Below are 21,315 nucleotides of genomic sequence, written 5' to 3'. Positions count from 1 at the left end.
AGCACATTAATTCCAATTGGCTTCATTGTTCAGAATAGGCTCTGGAGAAAAGAATTGCCCATAGAGCCACTGTGGACTTTCCTGTATATCTAGGTTGCAAGCAGTGCTAGGAAACTACTGCAGCCACGTTGTAAGATGCCAAGGACCTCTGGGCCACACCAGGACATTTCTTCGCTGCCAGCGGTAGTGGAATCCCATGGAAAGAAATACTGGTGTAGAATATGTTCCATTCTTATGATGAGCTTCTCCTAACCTGAGGAAACTAAAGACAATTCCTATACTCTTGGATGCAAAGTCAGGGTCCTATCACATCCTGACAAGTATCATTAAGAGCTACAGCCAATTCTCTCACTGTACCTGATATTTGCGAAAATATAAAAGTTGTTTTCCGTGACTGAAGTTGGCATTTCCAATACCTTTTGCTTCCATTTTCCTTTGTGTTCCCGCAGGCACGTTGACACGCGGATGGCTGGTGGCCACCCCCGGTGCTCTCTTATCTAGTGCTCATGCACCTATTTATTTATTCATTGACCTCTTTGCTTTTAGCAAAGACCGGAGCTGAGGGAGGCCAAGTAGATGTTACCAATGTGTCAGGCGGGCCGTGGGGCCTGGGCATTCACCGGGGGTTTGTGAACCACACCAGCTGTCTTCCAGAATGGCTCCGCATGGACTGGAACATTGAGGGCAAAGGGATAACTCCTCTACCCACGACCATTTCTCCTGCTGATGGGTGATTAGAGGAAAAGGTAATTTAAGGTCGAGGAGATACTTTTCGTGTCCTCCTCCTTCTTTTGGAAACGGCCCTGCACAAGATATTCTATCTGCTAGAAGGCAGTCCCTTTCCTTTTCAAAGATGCTGCCCCACAGGGTGTTGAGAAATGCTTCAACACAGCACATCTAACTTCCATGTCATCTGGTTATTGCGATCAAACAAACAGCTTTCAGATTTATCTTTCAGCCCACCTTCCCTGACCTGTGGCAGGAATCCCGAGCGTCAGCAGAAGCCAGCTCTGGCAGTGGTTATCGGTGGCCAACAGCGATGAGGAACAGCCGTCTTTCTGTCATGACCACTCCAGGGGCCAAATGCATGAAGCTGTCAGTCAATGGAGGAGCAAAGGCTGTGCCTTTTGCTTTGATAGCTCCCACAGAAGCACAGGGAACACGAGCCTTCAGTGAATATTTGTCAAATAAGACAAACACTCACAAACTTAAGAGCACTTCTGGACGGAGCTACGGCTAGCATTCCTCAAACTTGGACATGCACACGCATCACCTAAACGCCTCGAAAAAAGGCAGCTCTGATGCATTTGTTGCACTGGATGGATTAGGGGCAGGGGTCAGACAAGAATCTCTTCTGCCTTTCTGACAAGCTCCTGGGCCGTGCTGAGGCTGCTGGTTCCCCAACTAGACTGAATAGCGAGGCATTCCTCGACGCAGGTTATTTCATTGTCCATTATTGCACTTGTTGTCTTTATTTTATTGGAAAACATCATGTATAACGAGCTGTATGTGAGAACTGGCTGGGTTACAGGAGCCACCTAATCCCTGTCTAGTAATTACACACTGTGTCCACTTGCGTATTTGAGCCTTTTGGCTGTGGGTCATAGCCGAGAACTTGCTTTCTACCCTGAGCAGGTGGCTGTAGTGAAATCAAAGTTTGTTTTCAAATTTGAGGCTGTTCTGGTGACCGTGGTCACCCCACGTATGGTGTGTGAAATGTGAGTGGAGGAAAGGCGATTTTCTTTTTTCTGTCCTTTATGTATGTTACGCAGAAGCTAATTTATTATTTTACAATTCCAGGCTCTTTCACATAAGTCGAAGGGGAAAATGAATACAAATGCGGGCATCTCCTTTACCTGGTTATGTTTGATGTCTTCGGTGGGCGCACCATATGAATTCCTATACAAAGTTGAAATTCCAGTGTTTTGAGCTGAAAGTGAGAAGGAAACAAAAAGTATTAGCAAAGAGAGCAAGATTTCAAGTGAGGAATGATGGTTATCAAGGTGAGTTCTTGCCCTGACAAAGCTTGGTTTCTCTGGGACCATCCCAAGGTCCATTGCCAAGGGGAAGAATTCATCGGCCCTGGACACTTCATTTTACATGCAGATATTAAGAAAGATGAACAGCGATTCTATACGATCCCCACAGCAGGTGGGTTTCTTGCAATAACATTCAGGCTGTCCACAGGGTCAGGGCAGGGGCAACAAACAACGGCTATCTTGCCAGGGTGACTGCCTTCTTCTCTGGTGAGAACTGGCGGGTAATAAAGGTTTGTCTCCCACATCGAAGCATGCAGGAATCTGCATGAGCAGCTTAGGTTTGAGCTGGAGAACGACAGGAATGCAGTTTCTAATTTGGGCTCACAGAGTGCTTCATCATCATGTAGACAGTTCGTTTCTTAAAGGCCCCAAGGATGGGCAGGAAGCATCATCTGCCTCTGCCCTGTGCTTCTGGAAGGCTGCAGCTTTGGGACCCAATAGACACAGGGCCAGGAGCCCCTCCCCCTGTCTTGTGAGCGGCCTGTGGTCTAGCCGAAAGGAAGGAAGGTCTCCTCTGGTGGCCAGCAGCTTCCAAAGACACGGGCAGGGTTTGCCCACCTGCTCACTTAGATAGAACCTTCCTAGAACCCTCGGGGCTCATGCCTCAGGCCCAGAGGAAGGCCCCAGGGCACCACTCCCCTCATAGCCCTTAAAAGGTCATGATTTAAGAGAGCTCTGGAAAAAATTATCAAGCGTCACTGGGGTATAAAATACTCTAGAAATAAAGATGTGCTCGCTTCGGCAGCACCTATACTAAAATACTCTAGAAATAAAGAAAAGCGTTTCTTTAGTCCCCTGTGTCCGTGGAATAATAAAATAGGATATGACACACCATAGCTGTTCTCTCACAGGCACAGTTAACTCGAGACACAAGGCCAGTCATACCTATCACCCCACCCATGACTCTTACTAAAAGCACAAAATAGCTGTGCAGTAAAAGTCCTCTCAGGAAATTCAGCTGAGGAAGTGAGAGCTGAGAGCCCGTTCTAGATTTTGAAGAGCACCCTGGCATATTCTCTGGCTGGGTGTATGACGCCCCTCTCTCTGTACTGTTGCCTAGACCCTTGCTGTCCAATCTTCCTTGACAACCAGCTTCCGCCCTCCCCAACGCTGCTCCTCCATCCTTCCTGTTCCCCAAAGCAGCGCCACCTTGCTTGGCACACTGGATCATGTCACTGCAAGGCTTTGCCAAGGTGATTGTGGCAAAAGCTGCACGATCGGGGCCCTGTCCGATTTTCCACAGTGTCTCCCTCCATTCTTCTCTCGTCAAGGAAGCCCAAGCTATGCTGGCCCTCTTTCCTTGGTCGAGCGCGCAGAGTTTGTTTGCTCAGCTTCCGGGATGTTGTGCTGGCTGATCCCTCTCCCTGGAACTCACTCCCGCCCCATTCCCCCCCACCCCGCCCTCTGGACTGCCTCCCCTTGGTGGTGGTGGTGGTGGGGAGTTTAGTTTAGCCTCCCATCTCAACTCTGTGAAACAACTCTGCCCCCCCCACCCCGGCACCCTGTGGCTTCTGAACCTGTTAATTTTCTCCATCACACTCAACACCATGTGGTCCTAGCTTGTGAGTGAGCTTGCTCTGGTGTCTTCCTTGTGTATCACCTCCCTTCACTGCTCCATGAGGCCAGAAATCAGTATCCCCACGTCTGGGACAGTGCTTGAACTCAGTGGATGCTCCTGGAGCGAGCATTATTTGCGGAGTGAACGAATGAATGAGTAACCCTGAGAAAAGAGGCCCTCAGAGCTATGGTTTGCTGATGGAAAATGTCACATCAAGGTGAAATTTTGTTTTTCTGGGACTCAGAACAAAATGCATTTTTTAATTAGGGGGGGATCATGCACTCGTACTTGACTTGCTCCCCCTTCCCGTCATGGTTGTAGCTTCTGGGCTAAAGATGTTCCTACTGGAAGTTCTTTCCTCCTGCTCTTTGGTCCACTTCATCTGTTTATAGGAGGCTGTGTAGCTGAGATTGAACTTGTAGCTTCTGCAGACACATGAAGCAGATGTCTTCATGGATGCTCTGCCCTTGTATGTCTGACCCAAGAGCACACTCATGAGGAAATGCCTTTCTTCTTCTGTATGGGCCCCGATTTCCAACCAAATCAACATATTGAAGATTAGAATGGCTTTAAAAGGGCGTAAGAGAGACACTGACAAAAACGGGCTGGACCGTTTGATGTAAAGGCATTTGGGAAGCTCAGATGGGAGGGCAAAATCCCCTGGGTGAATTTTAAAGTCAGGCCATGCAGCTGCTGGGATCACACAGCCCTCCTCTAATGCGTGCTTCTGAACACGTAACGTTCCTAGGGAATCATGACCTCAAGAAATAGCTATAACCGTTCTGCATGCCTGAATGAAGAGCTGACATTGGCTTTCTGCAGGCTCCTCGGCGGCAAAAGAACACTAAGGGAGGAGACATTTCAAAAGACTCCATCTCAGCTCGATAATGAATCCAGAAGAGGTGGGTGGGGGGAGGCTGGCACAAAAACCTCGAAGGATCTTCATTTCTAAGGGCTCAGCAGAGGAGATTTTGAGCCCAGGCAAGGGCCTGCTTCACTTTAAGCTGTCCCATGCTGCATTTTGAGCGTGAAACTTCCCATGGTTTTCCCAAGGTGGAGGGAGTGTTCTCTTTGGGGGAAACGGTAGGACATACTCTGATGTCTTAGAAACAAGGGAGATGGCAGTTTTTCAGATATTTTTCAAGGTACTACACTGTAAGTGTCCCCTGGATATTTGTGAATGAGAAAAGGTATTGCTCTTGATGTGGCGGTCACAAGAGATGTGATCTGCAGGTGAACACTGAAATGATGGGCACAAGCAAAAGTGCTGTAGAGCAGGGGCTGGCCATTCGTCCTCTCCATTCCTATATGAAACCTTGGCTCCCACCTGGCTTGGCTGGGGACTCACTCATGCCACTGTGGAAGGTAAGTAAATGCCTCCTCCTTCCACCACCTCCTCCGTCACCACCTCCTCCGTCACCACCTTCACCATCACCTCTTCCACCTCCTCCATCACCATCACCATCTCTGCCATCGCCACCTCCTGTGTCGTCACCGTCACTGCCTCTGTCATCACCCCCCCCATCTCCAACATCACCGCCTCCACCATCACCTCCTCTACCCTCACCATCTCCTTTGTCACTACCGTCACTGCCTCTATCATCACCCCCTCCAACATCACCATCATTGCACCCTCCATCACCGCCTTTTCCATCCTTCCATCATCACCTCCATCACCACCTCCTCCACCTCCACCATTATCACCTCCACCATCACCTCCTCCACCTCCACCTGCTGATTACCATGTCCTGTGTTACCACCATCACTGCCTCTATCATCAACACCTCCATCCCACCATCACCACCGTCATTGCCTCCTCCATCACCACCTCCTCCACCTCCACCATTATCACCTCCACCGCCTCCACCTGCTGATTACCATCTCCTGTGTTACCACCATCACCGCCTCTATCATCAACACCTCCATCCCACCATCACCACCGTCATTGCCTCCTCCATCACCACCTCTTCCATCACCACCTCCACCGTCACCATCACCGCCTCCACCATCACCACCATATTTCCACTACCATCAACTTCACCTCTACCTCCTCTACCACCGTCATCACCTCCACCCCCATCATCACCTCCACTAGCAACTCCACCACCACTACCATCACTGTAGATAACAGCAACTACTTTTACATAGAACTCGGCTTAAAGGCAACATCCTGTATAAACGTATTGTTCAAGAAAGACCTCTGCTCTTCTAGGCGTGCTAGATGACTGATAGCGTATTTTTGAATTGTTTAAAGTACATTAGAGCAAAGATGGTTAAGCCTCTTAAACAGGTTTGAAAAATTACATATACCTCAATACTGGAATCACCAAGCTCCCTGCCATTTTCTAGGAAGATTAAACATCTGGAAACATGTTAGATTTTATTGTTTATTTTACTATGTGTGCAGGGCATGATTATGTACCATTGGAAATATTTCAACATAAAAACACCCACATTTAAAAGCCTTGTGAGGGGTGCCTGAGTGGCTAGTTGGTTGAGTGTCTGACTCTTGATTTCGGCTCAGGTCATGATCTCACAGGTCGTGAGGTGGAGCCCTACATCGGGCTCTGAACTGACAGCACGGAGTCTGCTTGGGATTCTTGCTCTCTCCCTCTCCCTCTGCTCTTTCCCTGCTCATAAGCTCTCTCTTTCTCTCTCAAAATAAATAAATGAACATTAAAAAAAAAGCCTTTTGAATAATTCCACTGGGCAAGAAAGAAAAATTAAACAATTATTCTTGTAAATAATTGAAAAATTATTGTATAATTGAAAAATTAAACAATTATACAGTTTCACAATTATGCTTGTAATTATAATCTCAATGGGTCATCTCAGACAGCCAGTGATGTGGCCACCTAGGGCAATAAGAACCACAAAACGAATGGGGCAGGTGGATTTGGTGTCACTACTCTGGAGTAATTGGTACAAATAAGACTCTCTGCTGAATGCGTTGGCTCTAGGGACTCGGCATTCAGATTCATAGCTTTCTTTGTTCATGCTCGTCTACAACTGGGCCAACATTTAAGGGGGGAAAGCAGCACGTAAGAATAAGAAGGTATATCCTGCATAACGAGTTCAGGCATTAGGCTGAGACATTCCCTGGTAGGGACTGTACGTGGAGGCAGAGTGCTGACCTGGGAGTTTGCATCGGGAGCATCTGTTTACTGTGCTTTTCTTTTTCCGCAGTCATGCACGGTTACCATGGAAAACACTGCCTCTGGGGTAAGTGCACTTACCATTAGAAAGATTTATCTTAGATGGCCTGGGTCTGGAAGACACCTTAATAAATCATCCAATTTGTCTCTTCTGCTTCCCTGCAGGTCTACACCTAAATAATATCTGAGAAACTCACACTGTGGAGATCCTCTTGATAAGAAGTTCTCAAAGTCTGTTTAGGATTCTTCCCTTTATACCCCAGTTTTGTGAATGGCCTCATCCGGCCATGTTCCTCACAGCCTATTTTCAAGAGGGATCCGTCTCTATGTCCACGTGGCAAAAAAAGGGTGTGGAATCCCTGTTAGAGGTCCCGATGGCTCTGGAAGCTCTGCTTTCCAGGCACAACCCCCTCTACGGCAGAACCTCCAAGTCCTGTCTCTTGGAGGAGGGGAAAACCAGCACAGGGAGGAGTGTGTGGAGAGCCTGGAGGGGATGAGGAATGGGAACAGTGACACTGCCCCAAGGAGAGTTGTTCAGAGCAGAAGGGGAGTTAAGGTCAAGGCTGGTCATGAGAAAGGCCAAGCAGCACATGCTGGATGGGTGGTGCTGGGCACCAATTTTTGCCTTGATGGGGTCCCAGCTGATGAGAAAGGAAAGGCAATGGGTATGATTGGGGTAGTGAGGGATAAAGAGCAGAAAAGATCAATGCCTCCGTATAGAAAGTGTGATTATTGGTTTTAATGAATCTTCTTAGGAGTTTGTCACGATAAGAGATTGGTTTCATGTCAAGAAGAGAAAATGTCTCCACAGGAGTTCTGAGGGTTTCATTGAAATCTCTTTCTTTACCGCCCCCCCTCCCTTCCCCCTCTTTTCTTATCCACTTTCCCTTCCTTCTGTTGAGAATAGCAAAGCATAGTGCACCCACCATCTTGGGTCCTCTCCACTCTGGATTATGTCAGTCAAGAAGAAAATCTATGGTGACTCCTCTCTCATTTGAGGGAATGTTACGAGATGAGCGGATGAGAAGGAAAGGGGTAGGTGAAGAATGAGAATACAATGTGCATAGAGAACATTTTCTCTTAGTTATTTTCAGGTATGTTATTTTCAGGTATAAGAGGCTCAGTTATATTCCTCTGGCTTAATCTCGTCCCCACTTCCTGAGAATCCTTGCTGTCAAGCTCTCAAGTGACCCTCTAGCTGCTAAGTCCTGCTGAGCTGTCAAGCATGGTTTGAAGTCTCCCGGCCTGGCCCTGTCCCGGATCAAGCCACCGGCTCTGAGGAGAATACGCAAGAAGCTGAGCTCACCTGTCATGGTGTCTTTCCTGGAAGTGTGTTCTCCTTTAGTCCCGTGGTAAGTGGCATTGCTCCCAGTGGATTCATAGTCTGTTTTCCTTTCCTTGAGGCTGATCATTTCCCGAGGTGAAGCTGGGGCACTTGCTACACAAAGAAATCAAAAGGAAGACTTTGTGTGTCTCATTCTGTAGCACGGATAGCTTTTCACACCAACAGCTAAGGTCCTGAAGACACGTGACTCAACCTGAAGCAATATGTGTGCGTGGACCTGCTGATTTGTGTTCTTTTGGCTCTTGTCTTACCCCTTCCCCTTGTCCTTGTCATTCGGTGCTTTATAGTTATGGGAGCAAGCAGCTTGGGGGCAGGAAATTAAAGGCGATCTCCTGAGGCCATCTTTCTTAAAAGACATCCTGATGGGGACATGACCCACCTAAGGTGCACAGGACAGTTTTCAGAATGAGATCAGGCTTGTTTTCTCTGTCTCCTCTCTTCTCTTTTCCTTCCCTACCCCTCCCTCCCTCTCTCCTTCCCTTCCCCTCTTCCTTCTTTTCTTCCTTTCTTCCTTTTTAAAAATCAGGTGTTTCAGAGGCGCTGGTACTGATGTTGAAGAATCTCTGATTAAAATAAATGCGGTTTTACTTAGATGCCACGTGACTTAGAGACTGCCCTAAAGGAAACCAGAGGAAGCAGCTAGGATGTTCTGTGGGGCTGGCATGACCCAATTTGCACAGATCAGCCTGTGGAGGGGGCTTGGGCAGGGGTGCGCAAAGACATCCTTGATGAATGCCCCGAGCAATCTCCTACCTACGCCTTGCACCCCGGACCCAGGGAGTGAGCCCTGTCATCTCTTTGGGTCTCCATATCTAAAACAATGGGTTGTAATTAAAGGATCCCTCTGGGAAGTCCTCGAGTTTTTAAAGTGCCCTCAGAATAGAGGAGAAACTAACCTTGGAGGTAGGGAAGCAAACAGAAAGAGGTCTAGATTTCTTAGAAGATAGAATGGATCGGTCGGCAGCAGGTGAACAGCCCTACCGGTGCCGAGATGGGTCGGAAGGAGTCCAGGTCTGAGTGTGTGGGTGGCAGTGAGGCAGCCGCTGTCTGTGCTCCTCAGTGACACCACTTGGCGTCTAGAGCTTAGACAATTGCCCCTATCTCAGTAGAGCTCGGGTGTGGTACTCTTCTGTCCCAGATCTGTCCCCAGCCTCCATGCCCGAGGACAGTGCTTCTTAAACTTGTTTCACCTTAAGACTCATCTAGAATCCAGGGATTCCAGGACCCCACCCCAGACCTTCTGAATATGAATTTTCAGGGGGTGGGTCTAGGAGTCCATACTTAACAAGCATACCTGGTAATTATTAAGGCTAGGGGAGCTCTGGGGAACTCTTGATTTTTTTGGATAAAGCCCTCTTTGCCAGTAGTATCCAAGCCCCTTCCAGTCAATCCTCAGTATATCTTTCAGCTTATCATTCACACCCTCCGCAGGATCCCTCAGCTCCAGCCCACCGGGCCTGCCTGTTCCCTCAATGTCCTTTTCTTTTCCGTGTCTGAGCCGCTTGGTGCATTTCATCAAGCTTAGTATCTCCTATGGGCAAATCCCTACGCTAGACACTGGGAACAGAAACATGAATCATGTCACTTTCTGAACTCGAGGAGGTCAGGAAACAGACATGCAAATAAACCGGTGTCAGAGGCAGAGTGCTTAGCAGACATCACAGCCAAAGGCTGAGGAGAGAAACAGACGGGGCCTTTGCCCCCATCCTTTCCCGAGAGGCGCCCTGCCTGCTTCTCAAACCTATCCAAACAAAATTGAGGCTCTCTGCTCAGCTCTCAAAACCCTGAGAGGTTCTCAATCCTGGCCTCCCATTAGAACTAAATCCTTGGAATACTTTCAAAAATACTGGTACTTGAGGGGCGCCTGGGTGGCTGGCTCGGTTGGTTACACATCTGACTTCTTGATTTCGGCTCAGGTCATGATCTCAGGGTTCGTGAGACCGAGCCCTACACTGGGCTCTGTGCTGATGGTGTGGAGCCTGCTTGGGATTCTCTCTCTCCCTCTGGCTCTGCCTCTTCCCCGCTCATGTTCTCATTCTCTCTCTCTCTCTCTCAAAATAAATAAACTATAAAAATATAGTGATACTTGAACCCCACCCAGAACCTGTTGGATCGGAATCTCCGGATCTCTGGGTGTTAAGTCTATTGGGGAGACAGGGAAGAAAATGGTGTTTGCTCTACATAACGTGGCTGGGCTGTGTGTATCCAGTTCCTGGGTGTTCTCAGAACATCGGCCACTGTGTCTCCCTCACCTCCTCCACCTCTGCCCCTATCTTATCTTCAGTTCTCTGTTGTCCTCTCCTGGGAAAGTCCTTTCCCTGCCCTTGCTCCTTCGTTTCTAGGTCTTCCTGCATAAAGGCTAGCCTTTTATGAGTCACTGCCAGGAAACCACGAAGAGACAATATTTTGGAGCCTCTTGACCAAAGTTCTCCATATTAGCACCTAATAGTGTGCAGATGGTGGGTTTATTAAGCTATGTCAAGTGTGTAATTATCTCAAGACCTCACACACTAGTCTGAGTCGCTAGGAAACTAAGATGTACTCCTGGAAAAATCCAATCACGCCAACAAGTGTTTGCTAGATGTCTTCAATGTGCCTCACGAGGAAATACCGGGGGGCGGCCTAGCTGAATGGCTGGGATAGCGTCTTGATAAGCCACCGTTTCTCCTTCCAGGCATCTTCCAATCCATTATGCCATCTCGCATCTTCCTAACAATGAGAGGCTCTTCACAGTTAGGGCTTTAGAAAGAACCCATCCTCATGCTTCTCAGACTCACTGGTCTTTATCTTTCTAAGACATATGGAGGTAAGGAGTGCCTGGGTGGCTCAGTCGGTTGAGCATCTGACCTAGGCTCAGGTCATGATCTCAGGGCTCATGGGTTCGAGCTCCGTGTCGGGCTTTCTGCTGTCAGCACAGAGCCCACTTTGGATCCTCTGTCCCCCTCTCTTTCTACCCGTCCCCCCCCCCCTCAAAAAATAAACAAAACATAAAAACAAGGACGTACGGAGGTAAGACATGTAAAAGGCCACCCCTGTGCTTCTGAGGCAGGTGGAAGTTTCTCCAGTTACACGGAGGTTTCTGATTCTCATCTAGTGGGGGACTAAACGTTAGCAGCAGTAACATCACACTAAAAATAGAAGCTTTCATGGGGCTGGGAGAGAGTGATTTATTTCAGTCAAATATTCCCCATTCATGTCTGATTTTCCTCATCATTTTGACAGTAAAGTGCGTTGTAAAGTTTTATGGCAAGTGATCTCAAGGGCAGGGGAGTGCCCTTCTGCTGGGCCCTCCGAGATGCAGGTCTCGTAGCTCCTCACCAGGGCCAGGGCAGCAAAGAGCAAGGAGACACTCTTAAATAAAAGCCTATATAGCTGTGTGTGCGTGTGTGTGTGTGTGTGTGTGTGCGCGCGCGCACATGCACACATATAGATAGGATTATTTATCCACGCTTCCTTCTTACAACAAAACCCAAAACGCAGAAATAAAAAATTCAAACTTACACTGTGAATAAAAACAATAAAGACTATGTCACTTAGATAGTAAATGATGTGCTCATATTTTGCGTTTAATTTTTCCCTTAACTTGGGCAGTATATAATGTGATTGTAAAAGGGTATAAAGTGTCTTTATAAGTAAATAAGAACAGTTAGTTCAAAATGTAAGCAATGTGAAATGCTCCCAATGTGAAATGTCACAGAACTGTGACAAAACCAGAAAGAAAATTAAACTGAGTGACTTAAAAGTTACGGTTTCGCTTCATAACAAGACTTTATCATTTATCAGCTGGCTTAAAGGTAATAACAACAGGCTAATCAGATATGGGGTGGTAATGAGACCCTCAATGGGATATTCAAATGTATGTCATTCTAGAGCAAGAAATAGCATGCCCTTTCTCCACTACTCTGTTATTCCAGTGATAATCAATACAATGTTACTCAAACTATTCCAAGTTGGAAAAAGGTGCATAGAAAACCCTGATTTGCAAACATCTGACAGCTGTCTTTATTCTTGTCGCTGACTAAATGCAGGTCTAACATGTGTTAGAGATTTTTTGAAATCTGTTTGAGAGATTTGCTCTGAGTCTGTGTAAACACAACACAAAGTCACCACCGCTATGAAAGAAAACAGACTCATTTGAGACTTCTAGCAAATGTCCAAGTCGGACAGCTCTCCTCCTGTGGGAGTCGCCTAAGGGGTGGGAAGGAGGGCTCTGGGGCCAAGGGACGGCAGGTCTGGCTGGCTACAGGCGTCGCTTACCTGAGCGGTTGTTGGGAGACACACGCACAGGGGAGATGGAAGGCGTGCGGGAGGAAGAGTAGGGCCTTTGCCGATCCCTCTCGATGGTTGAGGATGAGGCTACAAAGTGATACTGTGACCATCCGTCCTGCAACAGACAGCACGCTCCCATTAAGTGGGGAAGGTGGAGTGATTCTTCATCACCTGACATTGCGACGTTCCAAACGCTAGATGTTGCAAAGCATTTCTGTAGTCTGTCAAAAGAGATCACTGAGCCCTGCTCGATCGATCATCCAGGTTCCCAGAGACAAGTGTGAACAGACACCCACCTTGCTCCCTCCAGACAGCCTGACATGGGGCGGGCCTGCTTTCCTTCCCAAACGTTGAATAAATGGCCAGAAGATTTGAACGAAAACATGATGCTAAAAATGTTAGATGACCCTGAAACTGTCTCATCTTTACCTACCTGCTTCCAGCTCTGTCTGGCCCTCTTTTCAACTGCCTTGAAGTCTTCCAAAAGTATTTACGCTTTTTATCCCCGAGGACCAATCAGTTGGCAATCACAATGCCAAGCAGCATCTTCCCTGCCAGGCGATCCCCCATTTTTGCTTCCAACCTCCTTGGCCGCCAACGCCCCGGCCCCACCTGCTCAAGGCCTTTAGCGTGACCGTCACTGTGTCTTCATGCCCCGATGGGTATGTTCTCTGGTTTAACCCAGGAACTATATTGTTCACTTTAGAGCATATTCGAAATGTGTCCTACCAATTAAGTCTTCCATTAAGCCTTCAGTTAATATACAAAGATGCACATATACCATTTTTTCATTATAAAAGCCAAATAAACACATTGTACATCATATTTTGTGAATTTAGAAAGCATAAAGAAGAAAAAAAATTGCCAGGAGTTCCACCCTCCCTTCACCCCGGCAAGAACTCATGTTCATGTATATCCTCCCAGTGTTTTCTCTTTTGTAATTCCACTTCATTTGCATCGAAGTCATATGTCAAAGGGACCTAAAACTACAACAAAGAAAAGCAGACACCTGCCTCACCCCCACTCCTGCTTCATAGAGGCAACCACTTCAACTCTTTTGGCTTTTTCTGTTTCTGATTCTATTTAGATTTTTAAGGGACTCAATGTTCTATAAAGAATCGTTGCAAGCGTAAATAGACGGAAGTTAATGAAGAATAAAATTCATACTTATTTCAGTATTTCTGTCTTTGTTTATCTAATTCTTGTTCCTATTCTGTTTGGCTGGTAGGAAAAAGCCAAGGTGAGAAGTATGCTATTTTAAAAGCTATTATCTAGTGCTTACCTAGCACTACCTTTGCCACGAGGCAAAACTTTCTCAACAATCTCATAGGCTGGATACTATTATCCCATTTTAGTCAGCCTTAGACAGTTAATGGGACACCTAAGTCAAACACGAAGCAAGTCAAGAAATAGTAACACTGAAATGTGGCACACTTGTAAGTATTTGAAGGGAGACATAAAGCAAGGTTAGGGGATCAAGGAGCGTGGAGTGTGGAGATGCTGGTGTGGCTAGTTTATGGGATATGGTTATGGCATGTGTGTTGCTCTGGGACCACTTAGCATTGCAGCAGGGACCTGGAGGATGATAAGGTGCCAGGTACCGAAGATGCAGGCTGGGGCTTCCAAGCCACGGGAAGAATAGATGGGAACGCGGGTGGACGTGGGCTAAGCGCATGTGAGAGCCACCAGAAGTCCCTGTGGCTGAGGAGCGATCAAGAGGCTCCAGAAAGATAAGAAGCCTTCGGAGTGACTAGAACAGTTTGGGGAGAGCAGGGAGACCAAGGAAGAAACTATCCGTTGGACGAGGGAGACACAACCCTGGCTTGGATAGCAGCAGATGATGGGCAATGGGAAGATATGGCATCTGTGTTGGAGGGTTTGCTGATGGCCTGGCTGTTGGGTGTAGGCGAGAGGAGTCAAGCTTTACCCCAGTGTTCCTGGTATGAACAACAGGGTACTGGAAGTGCTATTTACTGAGACAAGGAATACTGGGAGAGAAGTAGCTTTAGGTGTTGAAACCAACTGCCATTTGGGACAAGTTGGGTAGAGATGCCTGTTGGACATGAAGGAGAAGATACAGAATAAACCAGAATCTGCAAATCAGGGTTTCAAGAGCGATTTTAGGGCTGGAGAGAAAATTTTGGAGTTGAGCATAGAGATGTTATTTGAAACAAGGAGAATGGATAGAAATGTGAATGCAGATAAAGGAAGAAAACAGGGGACACAGGAATGGGTTCTGGGATACTCTAGTATTTAGAGGGTGTGAGGAGACTGAGAAGGGATAGAGAGAGCTGGGAGGAGGACCAAGAAGGTATGAGATCAGGCAAGATTAGGAAAGCTCATGGGTAAAGGAGAAGACCAACCGGATGAGAGGCAGGACCAGCAACTGGCCACTGGCCTGGGGAACATGGAAGCCATTATGACTGGGGCAAAAGTACTTTCGGTCAGGTTGGCAAACATCTAACTGGAGTGGGCTCCACAGATAATGAGAATTGATGAAGGAGAAGGGTGAGCCCAGACCACTTTTGACAGAGTTTTATTATTAAGGGGTGGAGAAATGGGGCTTGGAGAGACTTGAGTGACAAAGAGGTATTTTCATAGATCACCTGGGAGATACTGAGCATTTCATTCTTTCCTTGGGAGTGACTCAACAGAGAGGAGGAAAGAGCCGGTGATACCCCAGAGGAAGCGAGAAGCTGCAGGGAATTTCAGGGAGGAGCGTGGAGAGGATTTGGGAACAATGGGCTCGTGCGCCATGGAATAGGAGGAGGACAGCCAGGTTGTGTGGTCACAGATGCAGCAAGGAGGCTGTAGATTTGGTGGTGGGAGGCTAAGGACATTCTCTCATGTTTTCTTGCATGTTCTCTGGGTGGGGTGAGAAGTGAGGTCATCAGCGGAGTGTGAGGAAGAGCTGGAGCTTAGAGAACAAAAGGGAGGAGGGGGACAAAAGAGAGGAAGGAGGGAAGGTGTGTGAAATGGTTCTTAAGGTAAGTGGGGGGCAAGATGACCATGGCCAGGCGGTCTGGAGGCCAGAATGCTGAGAGGCGACCTAAGGCACGCGAGAATGAATTTACAATGAGACCACAGGTTCGCATCATTCCTTATTTTTCTCCAGCCAAATTCAGCTGCCCTGTGGCAGGTGTGGAGTTGGTTGAATTGGATGGGGGTGGTCAGGAAGGCAACCTGGAAGGAGACAGGGAGTGCAAACAGAATGTCATGGAAACCCATGGAATCTATGCCTGGGACAAAGGAAAGTGTAAATGTTGAGGAGATGGAGAATGAAAACTAGTTGGTGGCTGCAGATCCTAAAAGGGTCACAGGCTGCTGGGGTGAGGGTACTTCACAGATGCTGGTTTTTTCCTTGGGGGGGGGGAGTGGCAAATGAAACAGCCACCACTTGAGAGGGCAGCAGGGTGGCGGGTGTGGGGAGTGTGTGTTCAGGGATATCCCAGCGTCAGAGCAAGAAGAAGGGGTGGGCAAAGCACACAGGGGATTTTGCTGATAGCAGACCATGGGCTAAAGGGGCAAAGGAATGGGAAGCAGGTGAAAGGAAGGTGGGTTACTGGGGCAGATTACTGGCTATCCTGAATCTTTAAATGCTAATGGTCCAGTAACAAGAGATGGCCCAAGAGTCTTGAGCGATGCAGTTGTGGTGACTGAGGTGATGAGGGGTGGAAGGCATAAATCCTCCTCAGAGAAAGGTGGGAGTGTGGCATGGCAGGTAAGGGGCAGGTGTCAGGGTAGAAGGAGAAAATGTCTCCACGGGAATTTGTGCATTTCCCTTAAATCCTCTGTCAAGTGGTGGCAAGGAGAGGGAAGGGGCAGTCTTACAAGAGCACGTGCAGGATGGGAGCTATTTCAAAAGCGTACGCATCCGAAAAAGTGTATTCATGTATGGGAACGATTTGAAAAATGGTTTAAAAAATATATTCCTTCCTTTTGAAGGTAAAGCTCTGTTGACCACAAAAATCCTTGAATATGATCAACAGAGGCAGATCATGTTATGTTTGTTTCACAATTTAGAAGATATACTTTGGGGTTCCACATAGTGGTTCAGGAAATAGCTTTAATCAAAACCTTGGCTTCTTCGGTCATGAAGAAGTCACGATGCTCCACATGTCATTTAAGGTAAATAAAATATTTCCCAGTAAGTCTATCAGCTAACATTTTGTATGTTTTAAGACCAAAGGAGGCGCTAGAGAGAAATGTGGCACAGTTCTTGATCTGGTTTCGTTTTACTTGGTGAGACGGCAATGGATTGCTCAACATCTCTTAGAACGTCTCTTACCACAAAGCATCTTTTTGCTCAGCAGTTCAGATTCCATGATGCTTAGATGACAACGGGACCATGGAAGTACTTACATCTCAGGAAATACCAGGAAAGCGCATACTGAAATTGCTCACTCAGGAAGAAACTCTTGTAAGGATGCACCAAACAAAAGCTTTCCAATCCCTTGTGTGACCCGATTCTGGGAATGCAAAGGCATGACAGAGATGTGGCCTTGCAGGGAGGCTGTCTGTGGGTGAGGGGATTAGCACGCACTTGAGGAGGATGAGGAGGATGTTTAGAGGCTCCGAGAAGGCCACCCTGCTTCTGACACTTCTGCACACAGCCCACGACTTGTATGCATGTGAACACAGAAACTTTGAAGGGAGGTCGGAGGAGGGAGCCTAGGGAACGGGGCAGAGTGGAAACCCAGTTAAGGCTCTTGATTAGAGAAGTTTCCTGAGCCACTACAGGAGCAAGGAGGGGTGATCTGGTTACAGCTCATGTCCACCTTCTCTCATTCACTGATCCAGAGCGAAGGTGCCGTGACTAAAACATGGAACTCTCACATTGCTACATGCAACCATGCCTAGAAGGGACCCCACAGTTTTAACTCTGATGGTAGGAACTTCCCAATGTCATGGAAAACAGTGCATCAGATGCTAGAGATGAGGGTACAGATCAATCGGTAAGTTCTGTGGATGATTAATTACCTTGAGAAGAAATCTCACGACCCTCCAGATCTTTTAGTATATGATTTTTTTTGAAATTGCAAAATTGAACATTTTTTTCTGGAAAAAAAATTTTTTTTTTTGCTTTCCAAAGAAGAAGGGACATGAAGACATATTTTCTTTGGGAAGTTATTGCTAAGCTGACATTCCTTTTATCCAAATAGCCATATGTGTATTTGTTATCTAGCCAGCTTGCAATCAATTCATTATTCATTTACTTCCCAGGGCCATTCAGGAAGGCTTGAAGTGGTTTACATAAACACACACAACTTGGGCACGTATCTTTTACATCACTTGCCTCTTAGATTACTATTTTTTCTTCTTAAAATTTTAACTCCCTGTAGACCAGACGCTTTTTCCTGAATTTTAGTCTACCAGGTGCTCGACCACAGTCCCCATTCGCATCACCCCTCTGCCTTCTAGGTGTTCGATAAGAAACCTCAAGGAAGAAAAACAGAATGAAGGACAGCCACAGCAAATAGGAAAGGGCCGTTAATCCTTAATATTGACGATAAAGGACTCTTTCAACGTCTGTCTTTCGCCTCCAGGAGAATGACCGAGAAGTTGTGCCCTTCAGCTCAAGACCCAGCCAAGCTGTCAAAAAGGTGATATGATATCTGTGCCTCAAATTGGTTTTTATTTTTAACACATTAAACTTAAAACTAGAGGTTGTTCAATTGTTCCAAGTAGATAGAGATAGAAACCTGAAAGAGGAGTTCAAAGTCATTGAACTCTAAATTGCCGCCAGGAATAATCTGATTTTCTTTATCTTCTCCTTTTACTGTCCTCCTACCAATTTCAGTCTCTGTGTTAAAGTTCCCAGCCTGTTTCTTTATGAAACTGTATTATTCCCCAAAGCTACTATCACCCGTATCGGTACTTTCAATGGCTCAGAGCTCGTGAGAATCCGGGCAACGTTCTTCCTCATGGGCTCGAAACTGGTCTTCACCATATGTGCCTCTGGTGGTCACTCCGTTTAGTTCTTACGCATCTTCCCCTTAAGTACTTGGAGGTCTCCAATGTATAGGACTATTAAGTTTAGGACCATCTTGTAGATACCTCCAAGAAGACTATCTGATGGGAGAGACTTCCACTAACAGATTTCAGATGAAGGGACAAAGTGGCTTCCAGATTGGTCTGCATGAGGGTAGTGTAACACACACCTGCTCCCATTTTCTTACTCTGGAAAGTGTGCAGCAGAGGTCAGCACCTGAATCTGTTAGGTCTGTGCACAAAGGCTAGCTAGAGCTCTTTGTCAAGGCTGAAAACTGCTTTTACCTGGGGCCTCTCTGTCACCCGACAGCTGAAATGAGAAGGTCGCCAGGAATCAGCCCTTCTTCCCTGGTCTACGTGAGTATCACAATTCCTGGTAATGTCTGCCTCCATTTCTTTTCCATAAACTAAGGGCAAAAATACTCAATCAGCTTGGGGAGGTTTCAAAATAGTAATGCCTGGGTCTCAGGCCCTGAGATTCCCATTTAAATTGTTCTGAGTAGGGCCCGGGCATTGGTATTTTCAAAAGCCCCCTGGGTGATGTAGGGACAGTGACCTGCTGGTTTGAAGTTTCTGTGCACAGGCCGTGGTGACTAATAGGGATTCAGAATATGTTTTCAAGTGTTGAATCCTAGGAGAGCCTGAATGTCTGACTTCCCTGGGGAATGTCAGAAAAGGCCTCCTCAAGGTTGACGTCTACAGGAACAAAAATAGGTCCCAACCTCAGAGCCGAGAGGTGCCACACACACACACACGGCACCCCAATCACACCCGATTACCCAGCACCCACCGGCCATGTGATTCAATTTCGCACGTCTGCACCTCGGATTAGGCAGTTCCACAACCTGGCACAGCCCCTTCCCTACCTCTTCCTGACAGATCTTACGTATCCTGCACACTTTGGTGCGAGGTAAAGAGGGGGCAGGCAGTACCTGTGCATTAAATCACTATTGCTAAATGGATTATGCTTCCCAGATTTGGTGGGGGGGCCTTTAGCATTGCTATTCTAGATTTTTTTGCTTCACTATGAACAAACTACTTTGCGATCCCGCTACGGACCGCCGCGGTCCCGTCTCCCCAGCTGCGAGGTAGGGTCAGGCCTCGCTTATTTCTGAAGCCCAGGTCCCTGGGCATAGTACCTGCAACACAGAGAAGCTTAAGAAATAGTAGTTGGACCCAGTGATTTAAGAGGACTGCACTGATTATTGTAAAACAAAATGATAATCAATGTCACAGGCTTTATAGCCAGCTTCTATAGTTCTTATACTCCATTGTCCTGTAACAAATGAAGGTCATCAGATCTTTATGATGTTTTTATTCTAGCTTAGGGCAACCTCATCAGTATCATCTTCTGCCGTCGGTATAGCTGTCTTTTACGACATGCTTACCGCTGGGCTGAAGGCTGTGTTAGTTTATTTAGGTAAAACGGCACTTAAAAAAAAAAAAAAAGGCCTACGGCTTGCCTGCTCCATTTTAGATGGTCATTTCTTCCTCAGCTGCCACTGTTTCAGTGTGAGGTATATAAAACAGCCTCCTCTTTAACCATCTTGTAGATAATTTGAGGCACCATTATACCTGCCACATCTGGCCCCAGATGGGCGCTGATTCCATTCGTGGCTCTCAGAGCACGTACTGAGCCCACCCCCATCTCTACTGCTTCCTGCAGCACAGAAAACACCAGCACCTGTCCACGGCACAGACACTCAGTTCTCCGCAAACACAAATGCTCAGGAGAGCCAGGAAGGAAGGGGAGAAGGGAGGACATGTCATGTTTTCTGTTAGCTTTGCTCCAATTTCCTTTAAGGTTGGGTCCAGAAGCCCATACCTATTCCCGGACTGTGCTTCCCCAGACTGAAGGGATGGTTTTTGAATGGGTCTCCTGTGGGGACATTCCTGGGCGGGGAACACTGGTGCCCAGCGTCACTGCCCCAGAAAGTGGGATGCAGGGCACTCCGACAGGAGGTGTAGAGAGCAGTTTGGTAAGATGGAGTGAAGCTGAACCATGGGGGAGTGTCTGAAGATTTATCCCCCGACCCCCCAACTTCTAGGAAACATCCTGTCACCCAGCTGAGCCCCCAACCCCCTGGCCTCCATGCTGAATCAGAGAAGTGATGCAGAAGGACAGAAAGACACTGTTAGATGGAGGGGGAGGAAAAGGATGAGGGAGAGAGGTTACCCCATGTATATACTACAGAGTTTAAACAGATGGTGGAAGGGTAAATATCTCAGGGGCTGTTGAGAGGATCTGGCGAATAGAGAGAGAAAAAGGGCTGGGGCGCCTGGGTGGCCCAGTTGGTTAAGCATCCGACTTCGGCTCAGGTCATGATCTCATGGTTCGTGAGTTTGAGCCCTGTGTCTGGCTCTGCACTGACAGCTCAGAGCCTGGAGCCTGTTTTGGGTTCTGTGTTTCCCCCTCTCTCTCTCTCTCCCTGCCCCTCCCCTGCTCACACTCTGCCTGTCAGAAATGAATAAACTTTCAAAAAAATTAAAAAAAAAAAAGAGAGAGTAACAGTGTTAGATACCAAATCTTCAGTTACATAGTTCAGGAGATGCGATTAAAGGAAATGGAATTTCACCTGAATTCCCTAGAGGTCTCTGACCTCTGGAAGAAGGAACCCTTTGGAAACTAGACAGCAACAGGTGGAGGATGATGGAGTGAGTGAACACCCATCGAATGGTAAGTTAAATGGCGATGTTCCCATTGACAGCTCCATTTTCAAGGTGATTTTTGGAAGTCTTCTCTTCTATACTTAGAATTTAGATTTAATAAATCTTTTCTAATGCTAAGTGACATCTCTGACTTGGACAAAAGCTCCAATCAACAATTAACCTGAAAATGGAGAACAGTTATTATTTCCACTGAGATAGATGGCAGTGGGAACCCAAGATACATACTAGGACACTGTTAGCCCATCTACGGTCATTGGCGTTTTTCCTCCCTTTTGAAAACAGCTCTGG

The 21,315-nt window shown here is 47.1% G+C and overlaps 1 protein-coding gene across 3 annotated transcripts in view; it reads right to left on the bottom strand.

Annotated features, from left to right (window-relative positions):
• CTNND2 (catenin delta 2) overlaps positions 1-21,315 on the bottom strand; it is a 941,962-nt gene that overhangs the window by 6,965 nt on the left and 913,682 nt on the right. For all 3 annotated transcript variants that reach the window (XM_047878029.1, XM_047878014.1, XM_047878024.1), the window contains 3 exons: positions 12,355-12,481; positions 8,059-8,190; positions 1,857-1,930 (listed from right to left, as the gene is read on the bottom strand). In XM_047878029.1, the coding sequence (XP_047733985.1) occupies positions 1,857-1,930; positions 8,059-8,190; positions 12,355-12,481 (333 nt within the window). The remainder of the gene's footprint in view (positions 1-1,856; positions 1,931-8,058; positions 8,191-12,354; positions 12,482-21,315) is intronic.

The sequence above is a fragment of the Prionailurus viverrinus genome, chromosome A1 (assembly GCF_022837055.1).
Source record: "Prionailurus viverrinus isolate Anna chromosome A1, UM_Priviv_1.0, whole genome shotgun sequence".
NCBI lineage: Eukaryota > Metazoa > Chordata > Mammalia > Carnivora > Felidae > Prionailurus > Prionailurus viverrinus.
This window is presented reverse-complemented; position numbering and strand designations above follow the sequence as displayed.